Source organism: Pelmatolapia mariae, linkage group LG17 (assembly GCF_036321145.2).
Source record: "Pelmatolapia mariae isolate MD_Pm_ZW linkage group LG17, Pm_UMD_F_2, whole genome shotgun sequence".
NCBI classification, from domain to species: Eukaryota; Metazoa; Chordata; class Actinopteri; order Cichliformes; family Cichlidae; genus Pelmatolapia; species Pelmatolapia mariae.
The window spans coordinates 27,865,396-27,877,057 of NC_086242.1; the positions used below are offsets into that span (position 1 = coordinate 27,865,396).

The window sequence follows — 11,662 nt, forward strand, 5'->3', positions numbered from 1 at the left end:
GCCAAGCACAGGACAGTGACTGTCTCACATCTGAAAGCTAATTCTGAGTCTGACCTCAGAATCTCAATGAGTATCTGGAGTAAGTAATTCTGCAGGAGGAGCACAAATGTCAACACATGTACAGGTGTGACCACCATATTTATCACCTGACAGGGTGGTGTTACATTTGCAGTAATCTAATGCCAAACAGACTTTGAAGTTTAAGTCTCCACCTGGTTAAATCTTCGAAGTACAGTTTAGTCCAACAATGTGACAAATGTTTATTTATGTGTAAATGCATATTGTATATATGCATACCTGTGGAGATATTTGGTGTAAGCAAAGGTGCTGCAAGTAGTAAATCAAATAACATAAAGGCATGTTCAGCATTTAAGTGTTACACAAAGACTGTGCATAATTACGTGATATAGTAATAATAGTAACAACCATTTTTACGCTTTCATGCTTTCTTTGTTATTTTTTTAACTGAACCTTTTATCTAGATTTACTGGAAATCCATACACTTAAAATTCTATCCTAATGAAATGTCAGTGAACGTAATGGAAAATAACGCAAAAGGCAAAATACATTCAGTGATAAAAAGATCAGGAGAAAGGCAGGAAAAAAGCAAATGTCAATGCTGAACGGCTGAACCCATCCGTGTGTTTAAAATGTAGCATGAGTGCTATCATTATCCCCAATCAGCATTAATATTACGATTGTTAACGGATCATCATCGCGTGGTTTCATTAAGAGGCCTCTGTATCTGAACCTGATGTGTACGTACATGAGTCTGGGGTTAGAGGAAAGCAATTCAGTTTTTGCTTTTTCACTTTAAATACACTTAAAAACATGATGTGCTCCTTCTGTAGCGCAGAGACTTACGTCACTGTATTTCCCTCAGACCCTAAAGTAAAGTAGCAACATAAATTTGAATCCAAGTAAATCAGATTAAACTTTAGATAGCTTTGCTACTTAAGCATTAAAGAATACAACATTAATTTGCACGCACAAATATTAAAACCCAAAATTTTAGGATTAAACTTCTGATTTGAGTCACAATATACAGTTCAAAATGAAGAATGAGGTGAAATGAAGTGAAGTATTAAAAAATAAAAATGTATTTATTTTGATACTCTGAACTGTTTTACACTTATAAACAGCCTGAAAGTGTTATTTACACTGTAATACACATTAAAAAATACATTATGAACTAAATGTGTATGCTACACGCCAAACTGTTTAGAACAGGTTTAAGACATCCAATAAAAATTACAAGTCAAAAATTAAACAACAACAAACAAACAAACAAACACACACACACACACCATCCAGTGATTTTAACCCAGTTAATAAATCCAAGGTTTTTTTAACCTGGTTTTGACCAAACAGTTCTTCTTCTGATGTCTTCAAGCATTACTTAGAACAACACAGTCATGCTCATGGCTTTAACTAAAGAGCCTGATGTTTTCGGACAAACACAAACACTGTGAGTTTGGTACCCCCTGCTGGTGAAGTGAGATTTTGTATCCAGTTGTTTCACTGGGTCAGCTTTGTGACCTAAAATACCGAAGTAAGTTGATATCACCTGTCCAACATTAAGCAGAAAAAGCCCAAATGGAAAACGTTTTTATTCCTAGTCTGAAATTTTAAGGGCTTAGCCTGTGTGCTTACCGACATGATTTATGTAAACACAGAGGCCATACATGGATTTATTTGTCATTGTGCATAAGCTACAAATGAATCACTGTAATGTGTTTTCTTTAGACCACAGGCAGAAGCTGCCAAGCACGCCACTAGTCTGCAATTAGGCCTGATATGGTATAATGAAGCTGTAATCACAGACCACAATACACAAAACCCTGTGCACACACAGACTCACACACTGCATTAAGTAGGAACATTTGGTGTGCTACGTGAAGAGCAGCCTGAATCTCTTTCCTCTACTTTAGGACCATTCAGGCATGTCCCTGAAATAATGAGTGAACAGCACTCGCAGAAGCAATTAAGAAGCTGCGCAAGGACCTACAGCCTTAAGATCTACAGACACTATTTTTAATTTAGAACAGTAAAATATCAAAGAATAAAGTCAAAAAGTCTTTTTTTTGTGTGTGACTTAAATCTAAGTATAAAAAAAACCTTATCCAAACCTTATGTTTAAGTGAGTTTAAGATTTTCAGTTAACTGTCAAAACTGTCCCTTTTAATTTTCTGTCACTCAGTTTGTTTCCCTGCTCTTGCACATATTTAGGACACCCTCACAGCCACTTTTCTATTTTTGAAAAAGAAAACCACAGCAGGCCGTGTTTGACCACCTGACCTGACAAGTCATTTCAGACTGATTTATTTTACCAGTGTGTGTGTTAAGTACTAACATACCACATACAGGAGTATGTTTGTGTGCACTTACATGCAGTTTCACATTTCTTGCACACTAATTAGTGGTTGGACTTTCAGCTGAAAGCATGTGGTATGTGTATACAGTTACATTAGAAACAAGGACTTTCCATGGCCATACTATAACTGAGGTCACTTAACTCTTCTAGCCCTCAGGACACAAACCGTATCCAAAAACTAAAGTATGTGCTGTGCAGTCCCTCTAACATGCCAATGAAACATGAAATGAAAATAGTGGCATGACGGTTAATATATCACAAGGCTCATCAGAGAGCTAAAATGTCCTTGTGTTCAAAGGGATAACGATGCAGAGCTGCAAAATATACAATATACCTGCCTTCTACTTAGAAGTAAGGATCACTGAATAACTGCTAACTGTTAATATAAACATACTGGCAGCTAGATAGACGTAGATATACCTGTGGTATCAATGTGAACATCCTAGTTATTTTAAAAAAAAAAAAAAACTGATCTTGTCCGACCTTTGATCTTCAAACTCATCTGAGATTTTTAGTAAAGCATTTTTCTTCAACTCGACTTTTAGGGTTTTCCATTAAGTAGCACTTGCTACTGGGGTTCCAAGTACAGCTGAGTCAATCAAAAAATGTGATGTCACGCTGCATGCCGGTCAATGGTGTCACTCGACGAGTAATGAGAGGAACTCCTCCACAAAGATCAAAGCTAGAATTTGTGAAACCCAGCAATCAGGGAAACGGTGACGCAAAAACCAACACTGAGGACCCCGAGTTGAGCTGTCGACCAAGCAGCAGACATCCTCCATTGTTGAGCTGTGTTTATGTCGCATACAAATGACATCATCTCAGGACTTTCAGACGCATTGCTATAACAACCCCACGCACATTAGGCGCTACTCTATTGTAAGGGGAAAAGACCAAAAATGAGTAGAGTCGAGCCGAGCTGAGCCGGGCCGAGTGGGTACTAGTGGAAAAGAGGCTGTAGCTACACCTGTGGTATCAATTTCATAAGCCTACGTCGCCTCATTCTCCGGTTATCGCATTTGCAGGATTTTCGGAAAACTTGACCTCTGACATTGAGAACTCATGAGAATTTGTAGTAGATGCACCTATGCTTTTTACTTTTTACAACTAACTGCAGCTGGACTTAGCCTACATCTCTTTTCCTGAATAAATAGAAGCTGACAGACTTCATTGAGAGGAGGACTCGGCCTTTAAGGAGCCATCAGCAGCCGTTATGAGCAACAGCGGAGATGTGTGCACGGATTCTTAGCTTTATGATTATTATTACTGGCACAGGCAAACACTCTATCCAGTGTTGCTAACTGTGGAGTCTAGGGAAGGAGTCAAGGAAGGAATGAGAGTGTATAAAACACCAACAAAGGATGAAGAAAAGAGGCCTGTAGGTTGAACATCAAAAAGCTTGCGGGGTCATACTGCAATGTAGTGCTGTTTTCCCAACCAGAGGGCTTGAAGAAAGAAGTGCTGGTCTCAAAGCCAAAGTAAAGTTTTACTGTGGATCAGAGAGGGTGAACCTGTCCTCTTTGTAACCCCAGCTAATAAAAAACCACACTATCAACCAGAACCCCTGCCCAGCTCCACAGCTTTGCCTTGGCACTCAGGTGGTCTCCCATACCTCACACTCTCTCAACCCAATACTTCACACCAAGACAGCAGTCAAAAGTATTCAGGCCGAGCAGCGTGTTGCCCTGAAATTTATGAACAGTAGTTAGCCAACTGATTTACAGCATCGCAGTGACCCCAGTGGCCTGACAAGTGACTTCTGAGATGGTGTATCCAGATGCCTGCCTGCTTGCCTCCTGCATAGGCTCTCAGTAGTCAGTAACAGTAAAGCCATGACTGGTGAAATAAAAATGAATTAACACTGTTATTCTTTTTTCCTGTTAAAGAGGGTGAGGGGAGATGGACCTTTGCTTGTTAAAGGAATGTGAGATGTTGAAAATGACTTTCCAAGGCCGCTGAAAGTTGTCTCTCCAGGGCTGGATTCTGCTAAAGGTCAACGGACTACTTTTATTCCCTACCATGAAATATTTCCCAGGTTTCTGCTTAAGTTTGCTTCAGTGCAAATCATCACATGGCAACAGAAATTCCTCTTATATCTGTACGCTACATATGACATACACACACACACCACTGATATCTAAGTCATGGACAGGTTATATTATTTCCACTTCTTTAGATAAAGCAGAACAAATACATGGAAGAGTGGGACGTAAAAAGACTATGAGTAAAGGAACAGGCAACGAGAACAGAATCCTCTCGTGTCATATCAATATAACATTTATAATACATATGAAAATGTTGAAAGTTTGACACAAATTCTGTTTCCTTTAATATTAAATTGACTAGATTAGAATATCTTGGAAATAGTAGTTAAAAATCCTAGAGTGTTGTATTGTTAAAAATTAAATTCCCAGATTGCATCTTTATTCCTTTTATCTGTAGGCAATAACTTTACAGTCTATGAGCTTTATACCAAAAAAAAAACAGAGAGAGAGAGAGAGAGAGAGAGAGAGAGAGAGACCATCACTGAAACATTAAAAATTAACTTTGGTTAAATTGTGGTATTAGTTATGCTAAAATAAGTGGCATACAAAATAAATGGCTCACTGTGTACGTCGGGCTACAGCGTAATTTTGCCACTGGTAGGATAAATCAGGTGTAAGACTGCAGCTCTTTATGTTTTCAGACTTAACAACACAAATTCAAACAAATATATAAAAAACAAACAGTCCTAAAACGGAGTTTGCACAATTCTAATAAGCCTGAAAGTCGTGGTTTGGTATGAGCACTTTTCCTCTATATACAGCATGATCTCTCTTAGGCAAGCTTCTTGTAATTAGTCTTCATGAATAACAGTCAACAAAACCTTTTAAAAGTGGACACAATTGCCAAAAATTTGTCAGTTTGTGCCAGGAGCTATTCATTTGAAAAATCCCATTAGGGTTGTGTCTTGCGCAGGGCGCTTCAACGTACAGACACAGGAGCTGGGGATCAAACTACCAACCTTCTGAATAGTTGACAAAACAACTGCTAGATACAGATATTTCTCTAATGAGTTGGTAAAGATCAAGAAGACCTCAAAGGAAATGAAAATTTCATTTAAACCTGCACATAAAAACATCTGTTTGATCATTTTTATTTCCTTCAGTGTTTAAGCTTCTTTGTGTTTTCACAATCCTGTTATGAAACGCCTAGCTGAAAGCACAAAATTGATGTGAACAAAAGAGTGTAAAGCAAGTATTAATGCACCCTAACAATACACCCTGTATTATATTGCTAATGGCAATGAAAAAATTCTATAGAACACATGTGAGTCATCTGAATGTGCTTTCTGCACTAGCAAACCTGCAGTCTCAAGATTTTCAAAGCTGTCACATGCAAAGTTCGTACAGGTGTTTTTTTACACATCAACACTAAATGGATCACGTACGAGTTCAAAATTATATTTCTGCACTGCAAAGCTACCAAAGCACTGTGTGATCTCAGTGCAAAGCGTGTTCACTTTATCAGCAAAATGCATATTTGGGAACACCGTAGTGGTGACTTGGCTTGACACTGTTTGGTAATAGGGAAATTGAGCAAAGTTCCCTTGCTGCGTTTGAGTGACTTGAAAAGACTTTATACATACGCATCATACATATCTGTGATCACACAGCTTCATCCCCCAAGCTGAAGGTTTAGTGCAATAAGAAGCTTAGTTATGTCGCACAGAAAAACCAACGTACACCTCCACTTTTCGCCCCATTGCACTATATTGTTCTGTTCACCCCCTGCATCTTCTCTCACATCATTCCTACTAATCTACTTTTTTCGCAGCGACTCCATCTGTTTTTCAGTCTCATAAATTTGTTCCAAGCAGTTTCATATCACTTACACATTTAGATACTTCATTAAAGATTCCTTTTCCCATGGTTGTAGTATGCAATGATTTAAAGCCCAAAAGTTCCTCTGTGACACATAAACTGCAGCCCCACAGATGAAGATGGCCAGCTGTGCAGTGTCAGTAGTGTCAGTGCTCTCATCCACAGCCACAGAGTATGCAATAAAATCTTTTCCCTTTTCCATCAACTGTGTTTGTAAATCAGAGACAAGATCACAAATCCAATCAGCAACAGTATTTGTGCTTAAGCCAACATTTGAAAATGCTTGCGTTTTTCTGTGGACACAAGATGCCGCACACTTTAATCATGGAGTATTTCAAAAGCTCTTCCTCTATCTTCTCTGCTACTACAAAACCTGCTTTCACGGCAGCTTTCTGGCTTTGCTTTGATGTGACACCAGATTATCAGATTCTTCTCAAACTTCCAAATTCTGCACCTACTGCTATGTATCCAGGTTTTTGTACTTGTCCCAATGTTTTGTTTCATAGCACTGTCTTTATTTTTTAATTGCGGCCACATTAGCTCCACAAACAAGGCACACAGGTTTACTGCCAATGTCAATAAAATGATACCACTGTTACACCTCGGGCACTGTTACACGTCGCGCACTGTTACACCTCGGGCACACGGAAGTTGTTGTAGCTTCTTTGACACATAACAACAAAGAGCAAGGGGACTACACCCTAAAAAGTTATGCTTTAAGTGTATGCATTGCCATGAGATGCAAAGATTCAAACTGAAAACTGAAATACAAACTTTACTATAATTTAAAATTGTAAAGAAATTAATTACAGCATGCTGTTAAATGTTACGTAACATAAATGATATACAGTGTGTGTTTGCAGTGAAAAAGATGCAGAAATGTCTGCACGTATCACAGAAAAATGGCTCAGAGTCACACAAGCGTGAATGTGAGCTTGAAGCCATTTATAATTATTAACATGTTTGATGAGCAGGTGATCCCCATAAACAGAGTCTGAGAAAATGTCAGGGAACATAGCAGTAGCAGTAACTAAAAATAAAGTGACCATTCTTTGTGTTTGTGAGGATCAGCCACTTTATTGACTTTATTTTCTCCTAATAACACACCTTTGCCTAGCTATCTAGCTTCTCTCTGTATTACATCATACAGCTCCAGCAGATCCCAGAAGCAACGTCCGAGATCTCTGTTCAGAAGAGTGCAGTCCTAGGAACAGCAAAGATAATAGGCAGAATCTCCCAGGCCTCTGATACGGGTCCTAGCTTTAGGGATAAAGGAGAGTGTGGGGAATGTAATTTTTTTTTGTATGTATGTAATTATTTCTTTATTACAATGAAAGGCTGACCATATCGAATTAATGTCTGAATATAAATGAAATAAAGGTGAATATATTGAATGAAGAGTGATGTTACAGAAGCTCTGGCATCACCTGTTGTTTCAGATGCGTAATGTTAAAACATGTCATGTCACAGTGTTACTTGTGCAAGTCAGCAGGAAAACAGCATTTATAAGTAATGAATACATTATTTTATGGAAAATGCATGTACTTTCCAGACTAACACTAGTGACAGGGTTCAGTATTATTGTACTGATAATGAAGTTTAGCCAGTAAATCGGTACTTTTAGTAGAAGACCGAATGTACTGAACCTTAATGGACCTTTAGCAGTGCTAAAGACAATGGAAAGCAAAGCAAAACACAGAACCATGAATTCTATTGATCTCTTATCTTTGGCCACACCAGGCTGTTGAAAAGGTCAGGGAGTGTCTTCGAGTTGCATGCTTTTAAATAGGCTGTAATAAACTGGCTATGCTTCAGCATCCTATTTGGACCTTTATGTTTTGCACTTCACTTCACTCAGTGATTCATTTCATTTTCATTTGTTTTTTTACTTTAACTTCTACTTACTGTTAGCTGTTGGCATTAAAAAAAATTACACTGTTAGGTTTGTAAGAAATAAGGGAAATTTGAATTTAATTTTACATAATCTTCCTTTAGGACTGCTAAAGGTTCTACGATGAAGCAGTAGCTACATTTGTCATCTGTAGTACAACACTGAAGCATCTCTTTTATTAGTTTGGACAGTACATGCATTTTCCATGGAATTGTGTCTTATTTCTATTACTTAGGAATGCTGCACCACCTGCTGACTTAGGGCGTTTCCACATCTCTAGTTCTGTTTACTGTGGTCCACGTCAGTTGATGACTTTCTAGACTTTGTCGTTCACGCAAGGGAAAGATTCAAGTTAACTCCAAGTAAATGCGTCACTACAAACCATGTGACAATATTTGGTCCACTTATATTCATTTATTTATTTATTTATCATTTAATTAGGAAACACGCCTGAGTTAGCTGGTTATCATCACAGCTCAACACCTGCGTGCGTGAAGCTGTGTCATGGTGACATTGCTTTGTACAAAAAGAGCACATGTGCTTCATCTTTAATCAATACTGACAGTTAAGCTGCTAGATTTGCATCACTCTGGGAATAGGAAACATCCGGCTTCCACAGTAAAGAACTTGTTTAATGGGCTGTTGCAACCCGGAGCTTATCTTTCCAGGAAATGATGTGATGATTAAACAGCAGCAAGTTCAGAGGATTTGCAGCTGACCGGTAATGGAAATAATTTATAGTAACTGATAGTTTCGTCCAAACTAGTCTACAAATTGATGATATGACACGATGACTTGTGTTTCTAGAGTAGTGTCAACACTGCCTTTGGTTATGGTTTGCTGTGTGTCATTCACTCTGCCATTCATGGACTGCTGTGCGTCTCTGGAAACAGTTCTTTCAGTTCTTTAAGCTCTGTTTACAGAAACTTTTATTGTATTGTATTTTATTGTATTTTACTGTTTATTGTATTGTAATCATAAACTTGTACATATGGGTTACTGTGTAGCATGGTTTGCAGGATTGCTGGTGGCTACTTTCAAGTCTTAGGCAACTTTTTTTGTTTACTTGTTTTTAAATCTCAGCTGATGGTTTACAGAGTTTAAAGCAGGGGTGTCAAACCCAAATACACAGTGGGCCAAAATTCAAAACTGGAACAAAGTCGCGGGCCAACATTAATATTTATTGAAAAAAAAAAAAATCTTCCTCCAGATATAAGAATGAATCTTTTCTTATGGGCTCAAACAAGTTTTGCTGAAAAACTGAATATGGAACAAGCAAAGCTTAATACTAAACAATATATATATTAGCTGTATAATACCAGTAGGCCAGCTCTAATAGTAATTTGGTATGGCTTCGCGGGCCAAATGTAATTAGGCTGCAGGCCAAATTTGGCCCGCGGGCCAGAGTTTGACACCTATGGTTTAAAGGTTTAAGGTTAATTCTACACAGAGACACCTAAACATTCATGTTCTGTCATTTTTAATTTAAATGTTAACATCACCACATTGTCTGTGGCCAGAACAGGTTGAAAAGCTGACAAACCAGAAAGCATGACGAGTTCCACCTGAACTACCTGTTTGACTCACTTTATCTGATACCAGTGCACTGTCACTGGCTGGGTGTGGACTCACAGAGCCAAAAACGTGTACTCTGACGACATTCTTGAAAACTTGGAAGTATAGTATAAAGACAACTGAATAGAAAGAGCAGAAGTTATTTTCCCTTAAGGCGTGAATGAGAAGCAAAATTAATTCCCTTTCTGGGAGAATTTCAGTGCGACATAAAATCGCACACATCAACAATCCTATGCAAAATACACAAAGAGCACATTTGAATGGGATGGTGAATTACCGGCTTTCTAGCTCCTGGCAGGTGTAAGTGACACCGGCAGCTTTAACCACACGTTTCCTCTCAAAATTAACCACGAACAAGGAGGTATTGACGCTTTCACCAGCAATGACGATTAAAGTACGCCATTGGAAAGCAAGGTTTTATAAACTGGGATTTGTCCATGCCATCCCACAGTGCAGATAGCTGCCCAATAGTACTTGAGTAACGTTACCTGCCCGGTGATGCCGGTGATGACGGCTACTTTCCTCTCCTTCTTCGGCTCGCCATTAACATCGGAGCTAACACTGGCAGTCTCGAAGCACTGAGCCATCTCTGACAAGGTGAATGTTTACAGTTTGCTGCCTCACTGACCAACCGGACCCAGCAAAACGCTTCCGTCAGTTTACCGTCTGAGTACCAACGACCCTCCGCCGCATCCGTAAACCAGGCTGGAAACCGCTGCACGCTGTTACGTATGAGGAAGCGTGATGAAGTTGGCCAATGGGAACCGAGCGAGAAGAAGCAGTAAAGGACGCTTCCCTAAAGAGAGGAAAGCCTGTGAGCGCTAAATAGTTTTTTCTTGCAACAGCGTCACTAGAAGGACGGAGGGAGAAATGCAACCAATAACTGTTGTATCTAACAGCTAAGAAAAAGACTTTTGAAGACTTCACAAGTATTTGTTTACAATATAGGCCATAACTCACAAACCTGAGCACAACTGAAACTTTTAAATGTAGTTTAAAAATAAAACATTTTAGTGTTGTGATCCTGATTATTTTATGTTTTGTTTATATTATAGGCAGCACAGTGTGATTAGCACTGTTGCCTCACAACAAGGAGGTCCTGAGTCTACGGTGGCCCTTTGAGGTCAAATGCACTTCACCTGAAGAAAATACCAACAAATAGAAAAAACTCTTCAAACACCCACAAAACAAATACTGGAAGTTGAATACAACACAATGGAAAGCGAGGGTGAATATTTACGGCCTGGCACAAAAGTGAGGAAAAACCTCCACAAAAACACAAAAAACTGTATGTTTTTAGGGCGACAACAGAATGATAGAACAAAGGATAAAATGATGATAAAATGGTAAAAGGAAATGACTAAAAGAAAACACCCATCTACAGTAATGTATGAATCATGTCAATGAAATACACATTAATTTGGATTACTGTAGTAAACAACATCATCAAAGCCAAGAATAACCACAACTTAATTTAATTTTAATCACTGATTTATTCTTTCACATAATCAGTTACTGATTAAGGAGTGGACAATGTGATAGAGGTCAAAAACCCTGTCAGTATGATTTCAGTCAATGTTTAAATAAATATGATGGGATATGAAATGCTTACATTAAAGCTGTTGTAGTGTTTTCAAAAGACAGGACTCATTGTGCTCATAAATACTGGGGCAATGGTGACTTTATTTCTTTTTTTTATTAAGAAATAATATTTATTCCACTGTTTGGAGTGTCACAGGAGGGCCACAAAAATGGATTAAATAAATACATCAGTAAATAATACATGAAATGATTAAAATAAGAATGAATAAATGAATTCATTTATATATAAATGATTAACTAAAATTCAATTCAGATTGTTATTATTCGTTTTTAATTAGTAATTAAATGTTTTAAATGTTTTAATTTAATACATGTAATAAATTATTATTTTCTGTTTCAATTACGTAATGAAAAATG

The 11,662-nt window shown here is 38.1% G+C and overlaps 1 protein-coding gene across 1 annotated transcript in view; it reads right to left on the bottom strand.

Moving 5' to 3' along the window:
* The window catches only part of gmds (GDP-mannose 4,6-dehydratase), a 171,618-nt gene extending 161,179 nt beyond the window's left edge, over window positions 1-10,439 (bottom strand). Inside the window, exon 1 of the mRNA XM_063460414.1 lies at window positions 10,192-10,439. Coding sequence (XP_063316484.1) covers window positions 10,192-10,290 — 99 coding nt within the window. The 5' untranslated portion in view covers window positions 10,291-10,439. The remainder of the gene's footprint in view (window positions 1-10,191) is intronic.
* Window positions 10,440-11,662: the final 1,223 nt, after the last annotated feature.